This window comes from Fusarium mangiferae (assembly GCF_900044065.1).
Source record: "Fusarium mangiferae strain MRC7560 genome assembly, contig: FMAN_scaffold023, whole genome shotgun sequence".
Classification (NCBI taxonomy): Eukaryota; Fungi; Ascomycota; class Sordariomycetes; order Hypocreales; family Nectriaceae; genus Fusarium; species Fusarium mangiferae.
In genome coordinates, this window is record NW_024573943.1 from 206106 (window position 1) to 228956 (window position 22851).

Here is a 22851-nt window from a genome sequence, read left to right on the forward strand (position 1 = left end):
TCCATCCTATGATAATACAGCGTCTTTCTTATTGCGGCTATTGAAACCAGCTCAAGCTAGAGAAGACCATACTACCTACATCTGAGGTATCTTCGATATGAGACATATCGAGTAACGACGAATCTTGAAACAAGTCCAAAGATAGATCATCGGGATCTCCACCAACACTACCAAGGTCAACTCCTAGAGTCGAACCCTCTGTCAAAGAGATGGTAGACAGAGAAGCTGTCGGGGTTTGAAGCTCCTGGGCCACCACAATCTCATCATTCCACCCACTGCCCACCCTCCCACACTTGTACTTTGGCAAAGGTGACTTTTCTTGGAGACGCCCGAATAGCTCACCGACTAGATGGCTCTGCTTCTCAATGATGCGGTTATTCCGCTGCTCAACATACTCTTCACATGCGGATTGGAGCTGCTGCACAACTTGGCAGTAGTACCTAGCGATGCTATCATACTTTTCAAGCCTCTGCAGCAGCTGACCAACGATTTCCAAATTCGCTCGCAGCGGGAAAACGTGGTCCAGATCTGCAAAGTTAGCGACCCCCAGGGTCAGAGCGGCAGTAAAGGCAGAGTGGACGGGAAATGGCATCCGTTTGGGTAAATCATCCCTCGTCAGAACACTCTGAAGCAAGCGTACAATGCGAACAGCTGAGTCAACTGAAGCGTACACAAGAGCTGTGTCGGGATGTGATGGTGTTGAGATTCCTTTTCCATCTCGATCGCTGGCCCCTTCACGCATTGCTCGTGTAGCCGCTAGGTCAAGGAGCACAGGCCGGGTCAGCAGCATGATGGACCAGTAGTATGACTGTCTCATATTAGAGGATGCCAGCGTGGGTACTGAATCACAGCCTTGGGTTTGTTCCGCGCACTCTAGCCCATCAGTCTTTAGGCCGGAACTCATGCGAGATGCCCATGAGCGATGTTCCTGCGTCATGCTTGTGATGAAGTGTCTTGAAACCTTGGAGGGCCCGTAGACCTCCCTTAAGACGGCTTCGAGAATAGCAGCCATGTCGATGGCGGAAGAATAGCCCTTCTCGGCCTTGGTGTTGCGAGTCTCATAGGTGCAGATAGGTCGACCCAAGGAACCGCTGGCGAAAGTATCAAACAGTCGCAGTGCTTTCCAAAGACGTTCGCGAAAAGCAGAATCGGCGCGACTCATGTGTTGCGGCTTGTTCACTTTATGGATACCCATGGCGCATGCAAGTCGGCATGCGACCCCGATGGAGTGATATGCAGCGTCTCGTCTTCCTGAGTTTATCTGATAGAAAGCGATCAAATTATGACACAGAATCGCCGAGAGGCTTGGTCCTTGGTGAGATTTTGAATTCGTCAGGTATCTCGCGTACGTGTAATATGCTTCCGCAGTCGCATCTTCGTCTCCCGGGCACGTTAGCGCACCATTTGCCAGAATCAAGTAGCATATTGCGGAGGAGAGGCTTTCAGCATCGTCGTCTTGCTGTATCCAGTCGTCTACTTGTGTCTGAACCTCTGATTCGTCCAAAGCACCCAGCAAATGACTTGTTGCTTGCATGCCCCAACTTACCAGTTGCTTCGCATGGGACGAGCTGGGCTTTGGTGGGGGATCGGACACGGAAGCGGGGCATGAGGGATCATGGTTGGTATGATATTGTATCGGCTGGTCGACAAAGGGACACGGCCCCAGTGTCCGAGCAACGAGCTGACGAATCTGCTGAAGGAATGATTCATTGGCTGCATCCCCGAAATAAACGGAGCCATGTTGGTCACTCTCTCCCAGTCGATAAGTGTCGGGGAACGAGGCGCCGATGTCCAAGAATGAGTCTCCAAGCTGGCTCGCCGTCAGGTCAAGTGGTTGGTCGATCGAGTAGTTCAGCAGCATGTCTGCCAGTGGCTCCGGCGGATCCCTTGACACCACGCTGACACTCTGGCGTGAGGAGACGGACGCGCGACGTTTTGGGGTTGAATAGCGACACTCTGAGGCAATTTGTCGAATGGCACATCGACGACATGGCAAATTGCCGTCGCATCGCTCTTTTCGGCGTTTGCAGCTCTCACAAGCTGCGGCACAGCGACGGCGCATGTTATCACTCAGCCTCTTGGTAGGCATCTTGTATATATGCTTCTAACAAGAACTTGTGAGCGAATGTGAAGCTGGAAAGGACGAGAATACGAGAACCGATAATTGTCTACAGCGTACGTACGTACTTTGGAGGGTTATTATAAATTCACTGCCGACAAAACTACCCGTTTTAAAATGCGGGGATAGTGGGCTGTAGGCTACCTTACCTAAATGACAACTAACTACTAACTAACGTAACTAGTAGCTAGGTGTGTCTCGCATTGGGCCATAATTAGCGAGCTGGTGTTAACGACTAACTCCCTGCCTATATGTAATCGGCTGTCAAGACGTTTGTACTGCAAAGCGCGAACAATAAGGATGACAATTTGAACTTGGAAATTCTATCAAGATAAACAACAGGTATAAGCAAGCGAAAGTTCAGCATGGTTACAGCATCTACAGTTATTACGGCAGATAAATACGGAGTACCCCGCAATTCGTCCCCCCGCCACCACGGCATTGCCGGCCTTTGTTAAAGACCGGCCTCCGTCTCGGCGTCGCAAAACACCAAACCACTAATCATACCTCAATATCTCAGCTCCATACCCGACTCCGTGACTACCTCTACTACTCAGATCTTTGAAAAGCCTTGTACAAAATAGTTGCTACAGGCAGCAGCAAGCCTGCCAAGAAGGATATAACACTACCTAGAAATCCATCGAGGTCGACGGTCTTGCGAAAATCAGCACTTGCAAGCTCCACGATCATGATATAATAGGCCTCGACTTACTGGCTGGCTTGTGCCGCCGCTCTTAGCGACCCAAGCAAAAGACCGGTCAATCATCTTCTTCTCGTATGCGCTGCACCTCGCCTCGAGCTCCTTAGTGCTTAGCGGTGGGCCTGCTTCGGCCGCCCTTTTCAGTGCGAGCAACTCAGGCAACATGTCGGCAACGTCTCGCATCGCTTGGTTTCCGCCCATTCCCCTTGTGTTCTATTAGCAGATTCTCATTTGCAATCGTGAATGAACTTGCCGGTTTGGCTGCATAGCATGAACAGCGTCGCCCACGAGCCATATTCGTGGGTGGCCCTCTTCTGGGTTATTGCCATTCTGTGCACGGAGTCGATGCCGCCAGTCTTTGGAGAGTTTGGTACTAGCCCGCAGCATTGTCGCGGTGATGTTATCTTCACCACTGGCTCCAGCGGAGAGCATGACATGGCTATTTGGGTTGAGTCAATTATGCAAGCGTAAGTCAGGTGGTTGCAAGTCTTACTATTCTGGAGCCCAATCGCGGACTATGTCGAGACAGAACTCTCGCCTGTCGGGAATATCACTGGTGTCTTCGAAGGGACACAGCTCGCGAGGAACAGTTAAGCTCCAATAGAATGAAGCTTGGTTCTCGTCAAAGTCGAAATCATCATCTGGGGTCTGACACCCGCCCTTCTGTTGGGAGGCTGGTAAGTAAACTGCTTAATGTCAGTGACAGAATTGGAAAGTCATCATAGTCAATCGTATCTTACGCGCATAGTAGAGAGAGATGCCATTCTTGAACACCAGAACTGGCCCGTTCAAAAGACGAGGAGGCAGCTCGCGCAGACGTGTTTTGGTAGCATTACCCTTGGAGAGGAAAGCGAGATGACTTTTCATATCGACAAGATTCTTGGCCCCAATTTGTTTGTTTACCTGAACAAGGATTTCAGTACACGGCATCGTAGAAAAGGTATCATGAGTATCAAGACAGGCCCACTAACCTTTGATCCGCTGCCATCTGCAGCGATCAGAATATCACCATACTCTGACGAGCCGTCTTTGAAGTTAACTTTGACGCTTTCATTTCCATCAGATCCATTTTCGACAATCTCGTAATGTGAGAATTGCTTGCCGAACTTGACCTTCCCCTTGGCAACGACGGGCTCGAGAAGCAAGTCACGCAGTACAACGCGATTGATAGCCGATGACTTGGAATAGGTCGGCAGTGCCGACAGATCCAGAATGGTCTGGAACCTGGTGTTGCAGATACTTGGTGCTGTCTTGGAAGAGCCAGAATATTTCCCGAGCCTTTGCACGATGGATTCCAACTGTGAATCAGTCAGACACGAGGCCAGACCTATCAATGCAGGGTCACCAAGACGGATCTGGTATCCATCCCTCTTGAGACTTTCTTCGTCTCTCTCAAATACAATTGTGTCGACCCCATTGTTGATAAGTCCGTTAGCTAGTAGTGAGCCTGCTAGACCACCGCCAACGATACAGACTCTGAAATTGCCCATGATGACTGTGCGAGAGAGTAGAGCAGATAATGAGCTTGTTTATTTGCGGTGGACATAGGGACTTGAGAGTCTTAGGTGAAAGTCTTGGTAAATAATGGGATTGTCCGGACCCCACCTGGCGATCATGGGCTAAGTGGCTGACTGTTGTATATCCCGGACGGAACTGCGAAAAAGCGGAAGCTGTCCCGGCCCGGGAACCTGGGATCCGATGTTTGGATGTTTGGATGTAATATACCCACGGGAATAGGTCGAGTGATGAGGTGCTACAGTGACCAAGGTATCTAATACAGACTCTTGTGTCCTATTAGACCTTGCATTTACTTATGCTAATGTGTCAATTGATTGGCTCAAAGCTAATGACGACTCAACGAGGATATACTGAAAAATCTTAATTACTTTCAGTTATATAGTTCACTATACATATTACATCGATTTCAGTTATTTAATTAATAACTTATACTCGCTTTAACCTAGCTTTAACTGTCTATAACACAGCGAAGCTGCTATATGTATGTTATGAGTAACTCATGATACTTGATCGAAATACCAATCCTCCGTAGGGGTAAGAACCGTTATATTCGAGTAGCATACGACCTCTTTATAGCAGGATCTGATACTACAGCATACTCACTAGCAGTAGCTATCACCCAGATCGCGAAGAACAGTCGGATTGCTAAGAGGTTTGTCGAAGCCCTTGATGCTAGTGCTATTAATGCAGAAAGCTTGCCGTCTTTGGTGGACTTGGAACAGATCGAGTATCTCAATGCTTCAGTGCGTGAAGCCGTACGCTTTGCTATTGCCTCACCGGGAAGACTTCCTCGGATTGTCCCCCGCAACGGGCCGCCTCTCGTCGTGGATGGCCAGGTCGTTCCTCCAGGTAGTGTCATTGGCATGTCAGCTTACACCATGAACTTCAGCACGGAGCTCTGGGGCGAGGACGCTCATACGTTTAATCCTGAGCGTTGGCTTGGTGCTGGGGGGAACGCTCTTGATACCAATATGTGTTCGTTCTCCAAAGGCGTGCGGAGCTGTCTTGGGCAGAACTTGGCATATGCAGAGATGCACTACATTCTCGCATATTTGTTTAAGAAGTACGAGGTTGGGCTGGTGGATAAGGAGGCCAAGATGGAAGTACTAGATCGGTTTACAAGCTTTGTCAACAGTCATGGCCTTATGGTAGACCTGGAACGGCGCGAGGCTCGGTAGTGGCAATAGTTGGCAGGATATTGGAACATACTTGCAATAAATTAAATTTCCTTGTGCCTCTTCATTGATTGAATATCACACTTTATCCTTCTGTAGTCTCCTGATACCACGGTTTATTTCGTACTGTACTTCTCTAATACCAACAGTTACTTGAGTATACACCTTGTCTCACGTCTTTGATCCTTTACCTTGGTCTTATATAAACTGGTCTAGTTATTTTGACGGCAATATTGAAATATTCCGTAATGGTATTCAAGAAGCAGACCACACTTGGCCAACACATGAATAATAATTGAGCCGAATCCATGCTTGTGTTGTTAACGGAGAGACTAATGACCCGTCGGGTGGACAAATCACCACGACTATAGGGGCTCGCTTCTGCAAAAGCCCCGACCGAGTTCCGAGCTGAGGACTATGCTAATCGAATTGAGCTTAGCGTAGCGGTCTTTTACGGACTTCTCCCCAAGTCCTGTGCTCATTCGCCCGTCCGCCACCCGGAACCCGGACCCGGACCTAGATCCGGATCCTGGCTGCGATCCGGGTTATGTAAGAAAGAACATTCGAGGTACAGGCCGCGAGAAACAAGGAATCTCCTGAAGCAAAATATGAGCAGCTAGTTCATAAGTAAGAATTTGTACTGTAGGCTAGAACCAACAACTATCAAAAGTCTATCAACCATTTTCCTATCCACATAATTGATTGCCAGGACGTTATGTCGCTCGATGCAAACTATGAAATTCCTCAGACTCAGCAAGCAGCTGTTCCAGATGGCTCAGGTCCTGGTGCGAAAGTCTTGGTGAAGACTATCCCTGTCCCTCAGCCGGCCTCACACCAGATCCTCGTCATGATCAACTGGAGTGGTCTCTGCGCATCGGACAAATGCTTCCTCCGCGACGAATGGGCCGCTTACAATGGGATGTTTCCTCTCATGGCTACCTCATCACTCGGAATCGCGGGACATGAAGGAGCTGGGGTGGTTGTAGCCGTCGACGATGACGTTTCTGCCCTCTGGAAAGTCGGCGATCGGGCTGGGGTCAAGTGGGTTGAGTCAACCTACGGCGTTCGCGAAATGTGTTCCAACGGCTTTTGTGAGGTTCATTTCCCGAAAGTCATCCATCATGCGGTAGAAGTTGCTGGTACCTTTCAGGAATACTGCGTCACTGATGGACGATACGCTACCAAGATCCCTGACGGAGTCACGGATAAAGAGGCTGGACCTATCATGTGCGGAGGATTCTCAGCGTACGCGGCTTGTAAGCGTGATTCTGCCCAGCCTGGAGAGTGGCTCGTCGTCCTTGGCGCAGGTGGAGGTGTAGGACATTTTGCAGTGCAGTACGCAAAAGCCATGGCAATCAAACCTATGGGGCCCATGGGGTTATGCTTGCCACTCCCTCGAAGGAGGCATATGATATCGTGCCACATACTCTAAGAGTCCGCGGAACACTGGTAGTAAGTACTCCCCCTCCTTGGCAAGTGCGTTTACTCACTTGCTCTACAGACACTTGGCATCCGGAATCATTCCGCTGTTATGGCTGGAACGATGGCTGCCCTGGTCATCGGGAAGAGGTTAAACATTGTTGGGAGTCTTTTTGGCACCAAAAGGAAAGCCGACGAGGCACTCGACTTTACAGCGAGGGGATTGATCCATCCTATTTTGACTAAGGGGACTTTGCATGACATTGATAGGTTCTGTGACATGCTTCAGGAGGGTAGTGTCCCGGGACGAGCTATGATCAAGGTATCTCCTTAACCCTCAGGCAAAGAAGGCCATTTGCGGTGGAGAGTCTGCCATTGTTTGAGAATATTTTGCCTCAAATCAATGCTTTAAATCACACATGGTCAATACTTTTCACTTCTTCTCTTATCATTATATTCAAAGATGCTATAAAAAAGTCTAAATCATTCAATAGAATTTCTTAAGAATTGTTCCGCAGTGCATAGTCAATCACAGACACTGAGACGATGCAAGATACCTTTCACCTCTCGGAATTCCGTCCGTGAAAGCACAGACACAATTCCACCAAAGTCGGAAGCGTCGTCTTGCCACTCATCACTCTTCCACTGTCTCCTCGCTTATCGGAAGTTGCCCTCTCCATTGCAGCGAGACAGGGGAGGGTTGTTGCCAGGTTTGGAGCAAGCAGAGATGGCACCTTCAATCCAGGTGATACCGTTGTAGCTTCCCTCGCCGCGGCTATCAGCATACCAAGTACCAATCTCGGTGGCAGATCCAATGCAGCCCTGGAACTGACGACCAGAACGGCGAGTGGTGAGAGGCTTGGTGATCATGACACCACAGTTACCGTCCTTAATAGTACCCTTAGTAATGACCGAGGTCTGCGTGGTCCAGGTGCGGCTGTAGTCGATACCAAGAGACCCGGCCAGCTTATCCTTAACGAAGGTGAGATCGACTCCAGCACTGCCTCCAACGGTGTTGGAGACGCTGTAGCCTGAAGACACGCTGATGTCCATGTCCCCGTTGGCGCAGACGACAGGCGACATTTGCACGTCCCAGTCGACAAAGGTCTCAGTCTTGTCAGTGGTGATGTAGAAGGTGCCGCTACAGTCGTCTCGCTTCCCGAAGTAGCCCTTTGATGCTTTGGGGTACTTGGGCTTGGGCAGGTCAGTTCTGTTGTACGAGGTCCAGGACGGGTCCAGCTTGGGAGCACCAATCTTGATGCCTTCAGCTTTGAGTTTGGCGAGATAGGTCTCCTCCTTAACGATGTAGGCTATCATGTTCTCAGCACTTGTTCTCGAAATGATATCTAGAATCGTGACTTACAAACATCCTTCACAGGAACAATGACATCTCCAGGCTGAATCTGGTGGCTGGGAGTCCACTTGATGGCTCCTGGGAAGGGAAAATCTTCCAAGGGAACCGCACCAGTGGCGGAGATGAGCAAAGCATAGACGAGGTTGGAGCAATGCATCTTGTAAAGAATATCAGAGTAAAGTTTGATCGAAGAGAAGAGGGAGATTGGGATTGTGTGAGTTGGTGTGATTGATTTGCTCTTGGCTAAGTAGGAGACAGCCAAGTATTTATGTTTGAACGCGATACTCAAACTCAGCGATCAAATATTGGGTCTTATTACTCAAAGTATCAACTTCCGACTTTCTCGTTGTCCTACAGCACTACGTTAGATCTAACGGCCATGCTTAGAACTGTTCGGTAAGTGGATTAAGCATGCTACGTCAACCCGCGCGTTTGACAGCTTCTGGGTATCATGTCAATCCTTATCTTAATAAACTTTAAAATTGGATACGTAAATAACGCACTTGCCCTTTCTGGCGCGAGATCTGTAGTTCCTAAGTGGAGTATCGTCTCATGTTCCTCAGGGCTGGTGATGATCAAGTCACGATTGCAGTTAGTTCATTGGTGGGGCGACCAAACTAATAGTCTCAGTTGCTCGTATAGCGAAAGACGTTGGATTCTGCGACACTGGGTTCTTGAATCATGACATGAATCTATCAAATTCGTGAAACATCATAGGCGCGAAAATTATACCAACTCAACTGCCGACGTACGGCTTCACCGACGATCGGTTTACGAATGTCCTGTTTGGGATCAAAGAGTTATCGACTTGTCGCATAGCCTTGTTTTTTCAGCTCTTGCAAGAACTCTTCTCGGGCCGGCAAGAATTACATCGAATGAAGCATAGAGACGAATTGTATAAAGATCTAAGTTATTCTGCTGTAGGAATTCATCTCGCCAGTTCATCCTCCTCAAACTATCATTACTTCTTATTTCTTATCCATCATGCAAATTTCTCTCTTCACAGTAGCCATCATGGCCATCAGCAGGTTCGTTATCTTTACACAGACCCTCGACGTGTTCTTCCAAACAATCTAACGCCTTTGATAGTGCTCGTGCTGCTACCCACAAAGCTGCTGCCTGTGTGTCCAACAGGATGTCGTCTCCTGTAGGCGGAACCCCGTTCAGCCCAAGTTACAACTGGCAGACCACCTATGAGGTTCTGGCCGATGCTACCAAGTGTGCTTGCGATATGTACAAGCAGCGAAACACTGGTGGTGAGTGGTGGGACACATGCACTGATTGTACTTTTGTAAGGCTGGACCGGTCAAGCTTAATTCTTTTTATGTTAATTATCAACAGGATGGAACGATATGTAACTCGGCCGACGGCCACATAGGTGGCGATGAGGTAAGATCAAGAGGATTGATATAACTTCAAAGATACTTATCAGTTTGCAGTTTACTTATTACTGCGAAGACAAGTGTGGCGCTCAGGGTGCTGAGGCCGACTAAAGGGTCAGGACATTTGTACTATTACACTGTTTCCAGCCTAATACTTAACCTTATAGGCCGCAATCATCCAATAGTACTATCACAGGTATATTATCGTGCCACTTTGATCACATACCTTATTCAAGACATCCACGTGTCGGAGTTGCTTAGTAGCTGAAATAACACTACAGGGTTTCAAATCTGCAATCGTACATTACTACTAAAGCTTTAGTAAACACATCAGACTGTAATTGCTTCTTATGAAGATGAGCGTGTTACTATTACACACTCTACTTGTATATCTTGGGAAGAAGTGTAATGTGTTTGTAGTTGAGCCTTGTGGCTGAGAGCTCATATCACCACATGGATCTTGGTGAGACAAAGAGAACTGGAGTGCTCAGAGAACGTAAAAGCCTAGCCGTAAATACCCGGCATGGTCCCCATCATTTCCACTCCCTCACAGAAGTCGTGAATCAATAAAAGATTAGCGACTAGTAGGATCGCTCTCTGGATAAGGAGTAAGAATATAATAGGATAACAAGAAAGGTGTAGGAATTGTTCTTACCAATTGAGAAGGTCACAGTCGCGACTTCACCTGCACCAGTTGTATGATCGACCTTATAGTTCTTTGGACCTTTTGCGTTATATGTGTTCGGGCCGGTGTTGGGATTGGTGAAGTAAAACGTGAATGCACCAGCTTGACTGGTATAAGTGACGCTACCGTCTACACCAGCTTCAGCAAAACCGGCAATTGCTTCGAAGGTCGGAGACGTTTGGCCTTGATCGATCTCGGCGGGCGGAGAAATCGCCCATTGGCCGAGTTTCAGCGGTTGAGGATCAGAAAGTTGGAGTATCAAATCGGTTGAGTTCACAATCTTTATAGTGGTAGATCGTGTGTCACCCATGATGGAAGAAATATCAATCTAAGGAGATAGTAAGAAGTGTGATAGTGATGGATGTAAAGCCTTAAAGTGGGTTGAGTTAAGAAGAATGGCAGAGAGAGTGAAATGCAGAGCCTGCTTATATACTTAATCAGAGAGGACCAGTACTTCAGTACAATGTCAATGGTATCGTAAACTACGCTCTGCCTTTCAGCCCGCCACTTGCGAGAAGGACAATTCTAGACTGCGGAAAATAGTCTCAAACCGGAAATGATGCCCGATAGCTGATTTTCATAATTCTAGTACAGTATCACAACATCTATGTGGCGTTATATGGGCGGCCGACACGTGTAGGTGTTGTGAGGTTGTGAGACAAGTGAGGCACTATGATTGCAGGTGAGACAGGCTAAGGGGACCGAGCGAGATATGTACAGCCAGTGTAGCTTTTTGTCTGGCAGAGCCTTACTTGATACATCGCAAGATACAAGATGGTACCAGGTTGAGATAGTTTTTGATCTCCGGTAGTTTGAATATTGTTGCAATCTCAGGTAATTGGATGCAAATCGACGGAATCCATAGAGCACTAAATCGGCGTTCATTTTCTTAACATGTACCTCTTTGTGGCTAGCTAGAAAATATAAAAAGGGAATCGCATACATACTGTAGGATAGCTTGAAGCGGAGATGATGATGTACGTGCCGCCTCTTTGGCTAAACGTGGCGGTTAATATGCTTGTCTTGTTACTGTTGTTGGTGAAGAAGGTTTTTGAAAACTATGCACCTCATGATTGAGCCACGTTTGCAGTGTCGAGATCAGATATCACATACCTTTCGACACGAGAGTAGCCAGTGGTTTTCAGCTGAGCAGATTTAGCTCCAAATCTTGATCTGATGCAGAGTGACTCTCCGCCAAAGCTTGGGATACGTTTACCTGACTGACAGTGGATGTCTTGGGTTTCAGAACATGTCGACAATGAAATGGCTTGGCGCATGAGCAACATTCTCCCGAAGGGTGATCTTCATCAGACGGTGATTGAAACTTCGAGTGAATGATTATTACTCTGAAGAATTGAGACAAGGCCACGCAAATTATTCTACACTAAAACTTCTGTTTCAACAGGCTGTATCACTTATCAGTTTTGTATTAAGACCCTACCGCAGTAAGATCCAATGTCCTCTTACTTATCTCCACTGGCGATACCTGAGACACCTTGCCTTCTCACAATTGTCAAGGCCACGAAATTCAAGTGGTGATGGTACCCGCAAGGAACAATGTCAACAGCCCTTACACCACGATCTGTGGCGTTACGCCTGATGGGGATTTGGGAATGAATTGACGGTGTGCTACTAGACAAAGTGGAAATAAGAGCCCATGGAATTTAGTTTCAGCTGACTTGTATGTACGTTTTTGGGCGTCAAGTGGCAATCAAATGTTTATTCTAAGAGGATTACCTGGACGAGGTCAAAGCCTCGTCCTAAGAAAGTCTTGCACAGTGTGGTGCCGCTGTTACCTGGACGTTCCTTCAGATAGGTTTTATGCATAAAAATCCTTAGTTCCATATTTTAACTAGGATGTCGTACGATTTTCCCTGATCACATGGTCTAGACCAATGTTCAGTCTCATTCTTCAGCTTGCCCTAGAAGCGACAGGTATGTGCCATTTCAAAAGCGGCTGTCGGGGCCGGGAGGAAAGGGACCTGCCGTGTCTGCCCAATTTTAGTGAACGAATAGTAGATCTTTCTAATACCTAACAGAAACGCCAAAACGGATTTACATGCCGTCTTCAATGAAACGTGACAGCTTCATTAGGTTCGTAGGTACCTAATACTTCGAAACTATTTGAATGTATACAGAACTCAGATATAGCCTCATGTCGACCAAAGAAGCTTTCTATTAGAGCCAATAATGACTGCAGATGTCGCATAATCACAATCCTCTGTTTGGTCATATCCAAGACCCATCCCGCAGTTCGCCCGAAGCAATAGCATTGATGGAACACAGCTTGTGCCGGAAGCAATCCCATTGGCTAGAAATGGCAGCAGGAACGTCTTAATTCATCACGTCAAGTCATGCTGGAAGAGAGATTCAGCTACCAATCACATACACAACATATTCTAATTCGGATAGTGGCTTGCAAGTGACTAGCGTAAGGAATTCAGAGAACAGAGATGTCTAGACGCTACGTGTAGGAAGTGTACGAAGATCTCAATAGTAAAAGAGCATAAATTCATTACCTGGAGACTGGAAAGCAATGGATTGTCTACCATACTTCGACATTCATATCCATTATCCTGTTTGATTCTTGATACTGCAGCCATGTCTGATAACCTCGCAGCGCTTCAGCAAGATGCTATCAAGTCCATTGCGAGTGTAAGCTCTCTTTTGAGAAACGCCATTGCTGCATCGCTTCCCGTTGCTCTCCAGAGCAATATTTGACTATCGCAGTGCCAGGCACAGTGATTGACCTTGACGATTATGAAAATGGGGGCTCTTTTGTGTGGGATGCTTCCAAACATGCGATAACACTAACTACAGTCAGGCAGGCCGAGGCCACTTTAGTGGATGGCATGATGCTTATTGCTTCAATTATGGTAAGATTCGCGCCTGTTTTGATTTAAATCATCTGATATTTGAAAATTGGAAACACTGGTAGGAGTGTTGCATGCAGCTATACACGCTCACTTGACGTTCTGCTTCCTGTTAAGGCTACCATCTCCGGTGCCGACGCAATCAGAAGCCCTGGCAATAAATAATATAACGATGCTATAAAGTTTCTTAAGTTAACTAAACCAGGCTCTGCTAAGACTATTATCGAGAGATATCGCGATAAGCAGTTGGCATAGGCAAAGGAACAGTCTTTATAGGATACGGCCAAGATATAAGCGGAAGGTAGGTTCTCCTAGACACTTGGCAGAAAGTGTCTCTTGAACTTATTAAAGATAATTTAATAATAGTGCTAACCAACTGTATACAGAACGGGCCCAAAAGCTGTTCCCGCCTGGTCCCAGTCCTGATTATACCAGCAAGCAGAAAGAGTATATAAATAACTAGAATTAAGAGACTTACTTAATGTTTAAAGCCAGTATTTAAGCTGCTTAGATAGATTGGGTCGTTAATGGCTAAAAGTATAACGTAGACTACAGCTTTAGTATGGTTGACATTAATTTAACTATAAGCCGCATTAAAGACAGTAAAGAGTCTCTACGCAACTCTACAATCCCTAATGCCACTGGCTTCAGTAAGGTCTATAGAGTTAATTTTATACCCAGTAAGTGGGCTATGTACTGCAAGCGCAAAGCAGAAGGCTGGTACGCACATAACGGCACGTATATACTGGCTTAGCTGGATAGTGAAATAGCCTGACTTGAGAGCCTCTTAAGGTCTTACGAGCTGGCAAGGTTGCTAGTTGATAAGGATAAGGATGGAAAGCTACAGTACCTAGTGGCGGGTGCTTTACTTCCGTCGCAGAGCCTTGAGGACAGTAAAGCGAAGGTCGAAGCCGCTATGACAACCTTGTACGAGAAACAAGCGGCCTTGGCTAGCGTTATCTATAATCTTCAGCAAGGCAAGCCCGGAGACCAGGAGAAAGCCGAGAAGGAAGTCCGTGACGCCCAAACAGAGCTTCAGGCTGCTCAAGACCAGAATAAAACAAACCAACAAGCTTGGAATGAGTACACTCAAATCGCTCTTACTGAAAGCACCAAGAAGGATGCGCTCAACTGGTTCGACAAAAAGGAAACCACGATTAAGCAGGACCTGGATAGGCTCAAGTCGCTACGGGTAGCCAAGGCTGGAGACGATACAAACAACGCCACAAGCGTACCGGTAATTGTGTCTGCCACAGCTCCAGCTGATAAGAATGGAGAGCCAGCAGGTACAACGCTGGCAGCTCGAGGTTTGGAGATGGCCAATCCAGTTTTCAAATCTCCTTCAGACCAGCCTCCGACTGCACAAGACGCAGATCCATGGATAAATATCACCTTTTCCTACTCTGCTTTGGATGTTAAGAATCATTCCATAGAGTTAGAGTGGGGCATAAAGGTTGGCGGATCGGTTGGCTTTGGGCTTTAGTCGGTTGGCAGATCGGTTGGCTTTGGACTTTAGTCGGTTGGCGGGTCATATGCCTATAACGAATTGCATAAGTCTATGCAGTTAGATATGGCAGGCTGCGATGTAAGTATTTCTTTCTTGGCCCTTGTTGTTAATATTAACTGCCTTTAGCTTTTTGGTGAGCTTTTTAGTGATGTTAATATTAAGGTCGTAAAGGGAATTAAGCTGAGCCTAGGCCTGATTTTACTCTAGAAGATAATTAAGGAGCAGAATGCTGCTGATATAGCCATATAGAGCCAATTTCTAGCCTACCTAATATCTTTTATTGTAGCTGCCGATATAAGTATTGAATTTACAGGCGCCATGAAGTATATAGAGGAGCATTTTGATTCTTATAGTAACTTAGGAGGTGCTTCGGTTGGCTATGGGCCTTGGTCGGTATTGAGTTCCTTTTATGAGTCTGCTAGCGAGTAAAGTATGCAGGTTTACTTTATATTAACTGGTTGTAAGATTAGCCTTGGGGCACTACAGATTATTGGATGGGTGAGTTAGATTGTACTAGCTCTGCTACGTGATGAGCATTATGAGCCCCTTACCTAGGGTAATAGTGTTCTAGTACCTAAGTAGTATATTGCTTTATTATCTATCATTACCTTCTTAACTTAGAATTTATTTCATCTTCGCTCCTGCGCCATCTAGCGTGGTTTGACACTTCAAGCCTGAATCAAATACATAGGATAGGTGTTATCGAGATGCCCATAGCTCCCAAAAACTTGTACCTTCGAGGGCTGGCAGGACCTCGCTGCAGACTTGACAGAACATTGTGCAAAATCCGTAACAGAGACGGTAACGGTCAATGTATCGTTATGCAAGATTGGTCGTGTTGCCCGTTTCGGTATTAGTTGAGCCATTCTATGAGGCTTCTGTGTTTCGAAAGTCGGGCAGGAGACTCGTCGTGTTCTAACGAATTGAAGATATAACTTGGTGAAAGAGTCTGTGCGGTGTCACTCAAGAAGAAAGTATAAATATATACATCATAGAAAGTCTACTAGATCTATAGTTAGATCTGCCGGGCAGTTGGGATAGTGCTGCTTGATGCTAAGAACCCATCACTAAACGCCCAATCGCTATAACATTTACTCCTTTTTGGCGTGTAGAAAGTTGAGCAGTCATATTTGACAAGTGAAATGTTCGCCTTTATACGGAAGGGCAGATCAGGGTTGCTCGTCTAGTGGCGACCAAAGCGATAGCCAGCTTGTAGTCCTTGTAAGTCTCGTCGACAGCCTTTTGCGCAGACTCGCCATTGAAACCACCACTAATCATAATGGGCGCTTGCTTGCCCCAGGCGTGAACTGCGAAAGACACATTGTTATCCCTACTGCAGTCGGCATTGACATTTCCTCGGATACGTTCCTCAATCAGGTCAACAAATCCAACATTTAGGGCTCGGAGATGCCGGACGATGAAGGTGAAGGTCGGGATAAAGTCGTTCATTCCCATGCCTATGAAGTCGCTCCATGGGGTTAAGCGCATCGTCACATTATCGGATCCGATCTTCTATGCGATTGCTTTGACAACCTCAAGGGGGAACCTGGCGCGGTTTTTAATGCTACCGCCCCAATGGTCTGTGCTCTTATTGGTAAGATCCTGGGGAAACTGATCAGATAAATATCCACCACCGCCTTGAATCTCGACACTGTCGAACCCAGCTTCAATGGCGTTTCTCGCAGCGATGCGGTGGTCCTCGATTACTTCCTGTAACTCCCCTTCAGACATTTTTTGAGAGAGTGGACAATCCGATGAACTTGCTATGGGGCTGGGGCTAAGAACGTCTAGGCGCAGCTCGCTCCGGAGACCAGGGTCGCTCGCACGGTCTGGGACCCATAGCTGGCACCAGATGTGAAGCCCAATGTCCAACATCAGTGAATTTACTACTTACTAATAATTCCATGAGGGCGACCTACTAGATCCCCTAATTACAACAACGCCATATTATTAAGATTACAAAAAGGTAAAGTAATGTTCTTAAATAATGGGAAAATATCAATGTATAAATCGGTATGGATTTTGGTGCTTCTGTGACACATGAGGCCCCGGTCTCACACCCTCTTATCGAGTGATGCACACCATGGCACCAATAATAATGCGAAGCACAAGAATTGTTCAGAAAATTAAGGCCCTATTTCAAGAATCACAAAATTATTGATTTCACTAATAGAAAAAGGACTTTACACAAATGTGCAATGTTGGCGGATATAATAAACAAGGCTGACCGACTGTTCTTGGTTTCCCAACACACGACACTTTTGACACCAACGCGAGTCTTAACCAACGCGAGTCTTAACAAAACACGAAAAAGCTTAGCAAGCAATTCATCAAGCTTTTAAAATTTGAGACGAGTAATCTCATCTTCTCGATGTCGGCAGATTCAAAGAAAAATGCTGTTTTTCGTCAGTTATTTCATTACTTTTGCTGTACTCAAGAACTTTTCACTTGCTAACACGCGCATATTAGTGACCCCAGAAAGCCCCATCCCAGAGGCCTGTCAGCACAGGTCCACGACCCCTCATGATCTTCATTTGGCCTCAAACTCTGAAGACTGGCGACTAGAGCTTCTGCAGCATGAACAGGCGACAATTAACCCACAGCAATTGATGTTGTCTGGACAAATTCCGTGTGTCGGCGCGTCGCATGAGACTCGCATCCAGGCCCCTCAAATCTCCACCGCTTTTTTGTCAGAATCACATTTGCTCCCCACCGTGCTTGCTCCGAACGCACCCGCAGCTCAGTCATTGACATCGCGTCTTGATGTTGGCCACGATGGAGATGTTCTGAGTAATTTTGGTTGGAACCCCAATGACCAGTCAGGCAGCCACAGATCCAATGCAAGGTCACCAACATGGTCGAAATCGTTCTTGGCCTGCCCTTACTACATAAGGGATCCAATCCGCCATTTCGGATGTATCAATTTGAAGCTTGACACTTACGGGCGCGTCAAACAACACTTAAAGAGAACTCATTTGACTTTCGATGCCAATAAGATGGAAGGGTTTATATGCGAAATCTGTGGTATGATCTCCCCAGACGAATCTTCCAGGAACATGCATCGAGTTTCTGCTGAATGTGCACCGGCGCCCTTGGTAAATGAGCGCGGAGTATCACGCCAAGCTTGGGAAGGACTTGAAAAACGCCTAAAGAGTGGCTCAACGGATGAGGAGAAGTGGCTTAATATGTGGTTTGTTCTATTCCATCAGCCTCTCAGTACATCAACACCGATAAAGGATACTGTCATGAACAGATTCTTCCAAATCATCCGCAACTTTTGCCGGGTTGACGGACATGGAGCAATTCTCTCGTTACTTAACCAGGAAATGCGCGGTGTTGAACATGGAAGCGCGACGCAGATGTATGAATTGCTCATGAAGCTGCTCGACTTTATTCGAGATTCCATCCACCAGGTCTTCAATACAGAGGTTGCAGGCGCAAGTGGCTGAACTTTGTACTGGCACGTTGTATATACACCTACAGAGTATACATGACTGCATAGTGTATGCAATTGCATTTTAATTGATCGTTATAGAAACCGAATATGGCCTATAGATGCTGTTACTTACAGCCATTGGGTTAGGTGAAAGACATTTTCATAGCTTATTAATAGGCCGGAGTTACTTGTGAGGCAGCCTGTATTGACGCCGGATATTTTCCTTAAAACCCGGCAAGGTAGTATAGAGGCTCCCGCATCTTCTAGCCAATTACAGCGCTGACCTTCTGGTACTACGACTCGCCTGACGGTTAGTTGAGCAACAGTCACCCTCGGCACCGAATCGGCAAAACATCTCATCAACCCAGCAGTTAACAAGCCCTCTGAAGTAGTTGTAATCTTTGCTACCTACGAGTCTATATACAGTCAACGTCAATATATAAATACCCTCTACTTACCCCATTATTTCACTCTGTTTTCTTAGACATTTAGACAGAACTTAGTTTTTACATTACAAAGATTGCAAACCAAGAAATGTCCGAGCCAACAAGACCTGATCCATTAACTTTGAGTAGACCGGTAAAGACAGACAGTTCACCACATGACCCCGAGCCCAGCTCAGAAGATACAGACCTCTCGAATCCAAAACATCTCTTGGAAATTGGGCCCTCGATTGACAATCCGGAGCCTCCATATACAGTTTTCTCCTACTGGGAGAAGGTCGGCATTATTATCTTGGTATCATTTTTAGCAATGATATCCCCCTTGTCCAGTACAGTATTTCTTCCAGCAATCCCTTCCATTGCCAAGGATATGGATGTATCTATCTCTCTCATTAACTTGACAGTCACAACGTATTTGGTAAGAAATCTTTACAAAGTCCTCCGATCTTTACGCCTTATGACAGATTTTTCAAGGAATTACACCCTCGTTTATCGGAAACTTTTCAGACACTTATGGGCGTAGACCAGCATACATGATTTGCTGTGCTATCTATCTCGCGGCCAATATCGGTCTCGCCTTGCAGAATAGTTACGTCGCCTTAATTATTCTGCGGTGCCTCCAGAGTTGTGGAAGCAGTGCAACTATTGCCCTCGGTAGTGCGACATCCGCCGATATGGTGACCCGAGCTGAGCGCGGGAAATATCTTGGCTACGCTTCTATGGGAGTCACCCTTGGCCCTGCCCTTGGACCTGTGATAGGTGGCCTTCTTGATCACTATCTTGGCTGGAGGTCTATTTTTTGGTTCCTCACGATCTTTTCCGCTGCACTATTTCTCGTCATCTTTATCTTTCTCCCAGAGACTTGCCGAAACGTTGTTGGTAATGGAGGTATTAGTCCACCGTGGTGGAACATGTCACTTATTGGATATCTCAAGCAGCGAAAGCAGGGACTTGTCGAACCCGTTGTTGAACAACGAAGTCGCAAACGACCGAACCCATTCGCTTCCCTAAAGATCCTCTTCGAAAAAGAAACCGGCCTTATCCTCGGCTTCAGTGCCCTCATGTATGGCGGCTACTACATGGTACTGTCAACGCTCTCAGCTCAGTTGACTTCACGATTCAATTACTCTTCTGTCGTGGTCGGACTGTGCTATCTCCCCATGGGAGTTGGAAGCATATGCTATCGATACACAGCTGGCCTCGTAATGGACTGGAACTTCCGACGACATGCCAAGAGACAAGGTATAAAAATTGTCAAAAACCAACAGCAAGACCTCAAACTGCTCCCTATTGAGAGAATGAGGATCGAGATATCCCTGCCATTTGTATACATGGCCTGCGCGATGATTATCATTTATGGTTGGGTTATGGATCAGAAACTGGCGCTTGCAGGAATCGAGATTCCCTTGTTCTTCCTTGCGTTGTCTATTTCTGGTGCGATGAACAACTTGAACACACTTATTGTCGATCTCAACACACGTTCTGCAGCGACAGCCGTGGCAGCGAATAACCTCGCCAGGTGCTTGGTCGGAGCAGGGGCTGTGGCAGTTGCTGATCCCATGATAAATGACTGGGGCTTGGGGTGGACTTCCGTTTTTGTCTCAGGAGTGTGGGTAATCTTCAGCGTTCTTCTTTGGGTAGTTATGTGGAAAGGGCAGAATTGGAGGATGGAAAAGCAGGAGAAACGGGATAATGATGGCTGCTGAAGATTGCAAGTTCCTTGCCACTATCTAGGCAAAAACATAGATTCTAGAATAGACTATCTGCTCTTGTTACACTTTCGTAGCGATAGTAGTGTGCTAGCAACAGTTTAGTGCCGCGTGGGATTAATTTGAAGCGCTGTACTCCAACAATTATCATATCTTTATGTGAATCGTATATGCTCCTTCATAACTCGATAGTCCCCACCGGCTGTCAAGGGTTCCCTCACATACTCCAGCCATAGATCATTGGCAGTGTGTTTTTTGACGACAACACTCAACACTCTCCGCTCTCTAGTAATTCCATATGGCCAGACAAGTCGCTCTCTAGGCCAGCCTTTAGCTAGTCCCTCAGAAAGTTCCTTCTGCTCCCTCGCAGCAGTAATCCCCGTCAGCTTCGTCGGAATGTCTGAGCAATGGCTCCCGAGATCCCACAGCACAGGCCACTGTTCTTTCTGGTCCGTAAGAAAGCCCTCAGCCCATTCGCTAGACTCTTCCCTTGAGATAACTTCATACCTGTTTGGGAAATCTTGGACGGGTCTCGTGCCACGTGGTATATCAAGTCCCTCCTCCTCGATCTCGATCACTCTTTTGGCCATGGCAATGGTATGCTTTATCATCGTAAGACTCTCCACTCGGTTGGTCTTTTCTCGCTCGTAAAGGAGTTCGAGTGCTCTCCTCCGAATTGCCGGCTGTCGACATTTGGCAGCTATCCAATAAACCGGACCGACAACCTCACTTTCAAAAGTGAATGATGGGCCTTGCATGATCTCATTGTCGTACTTGATCGTGAAAGTTGCACAGTCAGTGGCGATGGAAAACTCGCACAGGCTGTTCCTATCGCAGACATAGTCTGACCCTATAACCATTGAGTCTAGGAATACTACCATGAGACAGTGCCTTTGTGTGAGAAGCTTTGCGGTTCTTGTGCCTGGTCCGTTGAGATCACTGAACGCAAGGTACGCTTCAAATGCATGACGCCAGTTCGCCAGCTCACGATTGATGCGTTCGTGTCTTGTCTTTAATGTATTTCCCTCAGTATCCGGAGTTTCATTGATATCGTTTGAACGATACGACTTGACATCATAGATAAGAGTGAATCCGATATCGACGAGGTAGTACAAGACGCAACGCGCATCAGCCAGAGACACGAACTTGAGCGGCGCCGTCGTCATTTGTAACAGATGCCTTGGGAAGTCAACTCTATCATTGCCGACGTATGCGAGCCGTAAGTACATTGGGGCCAGGTATTGTCGAATGATATCGGTTTCTGGTGTTTTTCGGTCCTTGATGTTTGCAAGGAGCCTTCGTCCTTGGAGGATGTGCATCTTGGCTGCGTTTTGGTGCTCATGGCCTAGCATGAACTCAATACAGACGAATAGTAAGCATACGAGTAGAGGCTTCACTCTTGACTCTGTCGCTAACGGCCATGACCGAACGGCGAGGATGGCTTTGTTGTATTCGACGATGGCGGGCCTGTAGTTTGGACAAGGGTCTATTGTATCCTTTGTCTTTTCAGCGTACATCAGACTGATCGCTGAGATGGCATGCCGTATCGCAGGATCTGTGGGTGCAAGTCGCAACACCAGATTACCCCAGAAGTCGCTGTCCACCGTGTCGCCAACTTGGTGAGAGACATGGCCTCTGTAGTAGTCAAAGGCGTGAAAGCTCAGCTCTTCCCCATGGTTATTATCGAGGGCACGTGCAATAGGCGGACGCTCTCGAATGATTAGTGTCTGCTGGGTCACGGTGTCTGTATCGCCATAACCATCGCATTTACGACCAGTGCCAATGCATCGTTGACAGCCCGGCGTCGCCTCATCACATTTGATCTTACGGATTCTGCATGGATAGATCCAGATCAGCACGCGGTGTTATCAGAGTGGATCTCGTTAATCTCACCTGCATGTCATGCATCCAGTGCGAGCCTTGGGAAGTCCCTTGCGATGTCGCGGCTGAGAAGCGCGGAGCAAAACTCGTGGTCGCTCTCTCGACATTAAATTGGTGGTGGGAGGATTTTTCTACCCCCCAGTGCATTAGCGAACCAACACCAACGAGGCGAATTGCTCAGAGAAGCCATTTTGATGATCGCAGCCAGAAAATCATAGGCAGTCGATGTTAGAAAGGCACAAGACTTACTGTATTGGATGATAATGGCACTTTGTTGGGCTTCGGAAAACGTTAAGCGGTGCTGACTCTGGAACATGCAGTCAGACGTGAATTAGTACCCTCGTCTGAAACGACCCCTGCGGAGTAATTTCCACTGTTTTCATTAGTTCTTACCAAATGATGCGGGCTGGCGGTTAATGATCGGGTAAGCACTTGGCGCTTTGGCTTCTTCTGTTGCTGATGTTGTATCAATGCGACGCTGAGCATGTCGGTATTGGCTAAGTAACTGTACGCGAGTCATGAGCTCAGTCAAGTGTAAAATGAGCCGAGTCAGGAAAGCGATTAAAATAGATCGTGTGACTCTCAAAGCAGACTAGTGTCTTGACAGCTCGCCTATATATCTTAGAACAGTTAGCCTATTTCATTTCAAC

The 22851-nt window shown here is 46.9% G+C and overlaps 13 protein-coding genes across 13 annotated transcripts; 6 read left to right on the plus strand and 7 right to left on the minus strand.

Annotated features, from left to right (window-relative positions):
- Positions 1–37: 37 nt before the first annotated feature.
- Positions 38–2089, minus strand: FMAN_05173 (uncharacterized protein; the record flags this gene model as incomplete). The annotated part of the gene is made up of 1 exon (XM_041825727.1): positions 38–2089. The coding sequence occupies one exon, from the start codon at positions 2087–2089 to the stop codon at positions 38–40; it is 2052 nt and encodes a 683-aa protein (XP_041691078.1).
- A 583-nt stretch (positions 2090–2672) lies between these two features.
- Positions 2673–4309, minus strand: FMAN_05174 (uncharacterized protein; the record flags this gene model as incomplete). The annotated part of the gene is made up of 7 exons (XM_041825728.1): positions 2673–2689; positions 2749–2773; positions 2832–3032; positions 3108–3258; positions 3313–3505; positions 3560–3722; positions 3791–4309. 7 exons carry the CDS (start codon positions 4307–4309, stop codon positions 2673–2675), a joined length of 1269 nt encoding a protein of 422 aa, XP_041691079.1.
- A 516-nt stretch (positions 4310–4825) lies between these two features.
- Positions 4826–5515, plus strand: FMAN_16256 (uncharacterized protein; the record flags this gene model as incomplete). Its single annotated transcript, XM_041825729.1, has 2 exons — positions 4826–4829; positions 4914–5515. The coding sequence occupies 2 exons, from the start codon at positions 4826–4828 to the stop codon at positions 5513–5515; spliced, it is 606 nt and encodes a 201-aa protein (XP_041691080.1).
- Positions 5516–6227: 712 nt separating this feature from the next.
- On the plus strand, positions 6228–7265 carry FMAN_05175 (uncharacterized protein; the record flags this gene model as incomplete). The annotated part of the gene is made up of 3 exons (XM_041825730.1): positions 6228–6768; positions 6849–6964; positions 7014–7265. 3 exons carry the CDS (start codon positions 6228–6230, stop codon positions 7263–7265), a joined length of 909 nt encoding a protein of 302 aa, XP_041691081.1.
- A 323-nt stretch (positions 7266–7588) lies between these two features.
- On the minus strand, positions 7589–8442 carry FMAN_05176 (uncharacterized protein; the record flags this gene model as incomplete). Its single annotated transcript, XM_041825731.1, has 2 exons — positions 7589–8241; positions 8295–8442. The coding sequence occupies 2 exons, from the start codon at positions 8440–8442 to the stop codon at positions 7589–7591; spliced, it is 801 nt and encodes a 266-aa protein (XP_041691082.1).
- Positions 8443–9269: 827 nt separating this feature from the next.
- FMAN_05177 (uncharacterized protein) lies at positions 9270–9778 on the plus strand (the record flags this gene model as incomplete). Its single annotated transcript, XM_041825732.1, has 4 exons — positions 9270–9313; positions 9375–9576; positions 9627–9674; positions 9725–9778. The coding sequence occupies 4 exons, from the start codon at positions 9270–9272 to the stop codon at positions 9776–9778; spliced, it is 348 nt and encodes a 115-aa protein (XP_041691083.1).
- Positions 9779–10241: 463 nt separating this feature from the next.
- Positions 10242–10662, minus strand: FMAN_05178 (uncharacterized protein; the record flags this gene model as incomplete). Its single annotated transcript, XM_041825733.1, has 2 exons — positions 10242–10264; positions 10323–10662. The coding sequence occupies 2 exons, from the start codon at positions 10660–10662 to the stop codon at positions 10242–10244; spliced, it is 363 nt and encodes a 120-aa protein (XP_041691084.1).
- Positions 10663–14141: 3479 nt separating this feature from the next.
- FMAN_05179 (uncharacterized protein) lies at positions 14142–14708 on the plus strand (the record flags this gene model as incomplete). The annotated part of the gene is made up of 1 exon (XM_041825735.1): positions 14142–14708. One exon carries the CDS (start codon positions 14142–14144, stop codon positions 14706–14708), a length of 567 nt encoding a protein of 188 aa, XP_041691085.1.
- A 1176-nt stretch (positions 14709–15884) lies between these two features.
- Positions 15885–16220, minus strand: FMAN_05180 (uncharacterized protein; the record flags this gene model as incomplete). Its single annotated transcript, XM_041825736.1, has 1 exon — positions 15885–16220. One exon carries the CDS (start codon positions 16218–16220, stop codon positions 15885–15887), a length of 336 nt encoding a protein of 111 aa, XP_041691086.1.
- Positions 16221–16244: 24 nt separating this feature from the next.
- FMAN_05181 (uncharacterized protein) lies at positions 16245–16607 on the minus strand (the record flags this gene model as incomplete). Its single annotated transcript, XM_041825737.1, has 1 exon — positions 16245–16607. The coding sequence occupies one exon, from the start codon at positions 16605–16607 to the stop codon at positions 16245–16247; it is 363 nt and encodes a 120-aa protein (XP_041691087.1).
- Positions 16608–17103: 496 nt separating this feature from the next.
- FMAN_05182 (uncharacterized protein) lies at positions 17104–18181 on the plus strand (the record flags this gene model as incomplete). Its single annotated transcript, XM_041825738.1, has 2 exons — positions 17104–17137; positions 17202–18181. The coding sequence occupies 2 exons, from the start codon at positions 17104–17106 to the stop codon at positions 18179–18181; spliced, it is 1014 nt and encodes a 337-aa protein (XP_041691088.1).
- A 963-nt stretch (positions 18182–19144) lies between these two features.
- FMAN_05183 (putative dityrosine transporter) lies at positions 19145–20317 on the plus strand (the record flags this gene model as incomplete). Its single annotated transcript, XM_041825739.1, has 1 exon — positions 19145–20317. The coding sequence occupies one exon, from the start codon at positions 19145–19147 to the stop codon at positions 20315–20317; it is 1173 nt and encodes a 390-aa protein (XP_041691089.1).
- Positions 20318–20475: 158 nt separating this feature from the next.
- Positions 20476–22308, minus strand: FMAN_05184 (uncharacterized protein; the record flags this gene model as incomplete). The annotated part of the gene is made up of 2 exons (XM_041825740.1): positions 20476–22153; positions 22214–22308. The coding sequence occupies 2 exons, from the start codon at positions 22306–22308 to the stop codon at positions 20476–20478; spliced, it is 1773 nt and encodes a 590-aa protein (XP_041691090.1).
- Positions 22309–22851: the final 543 nt, after the last annotated feature.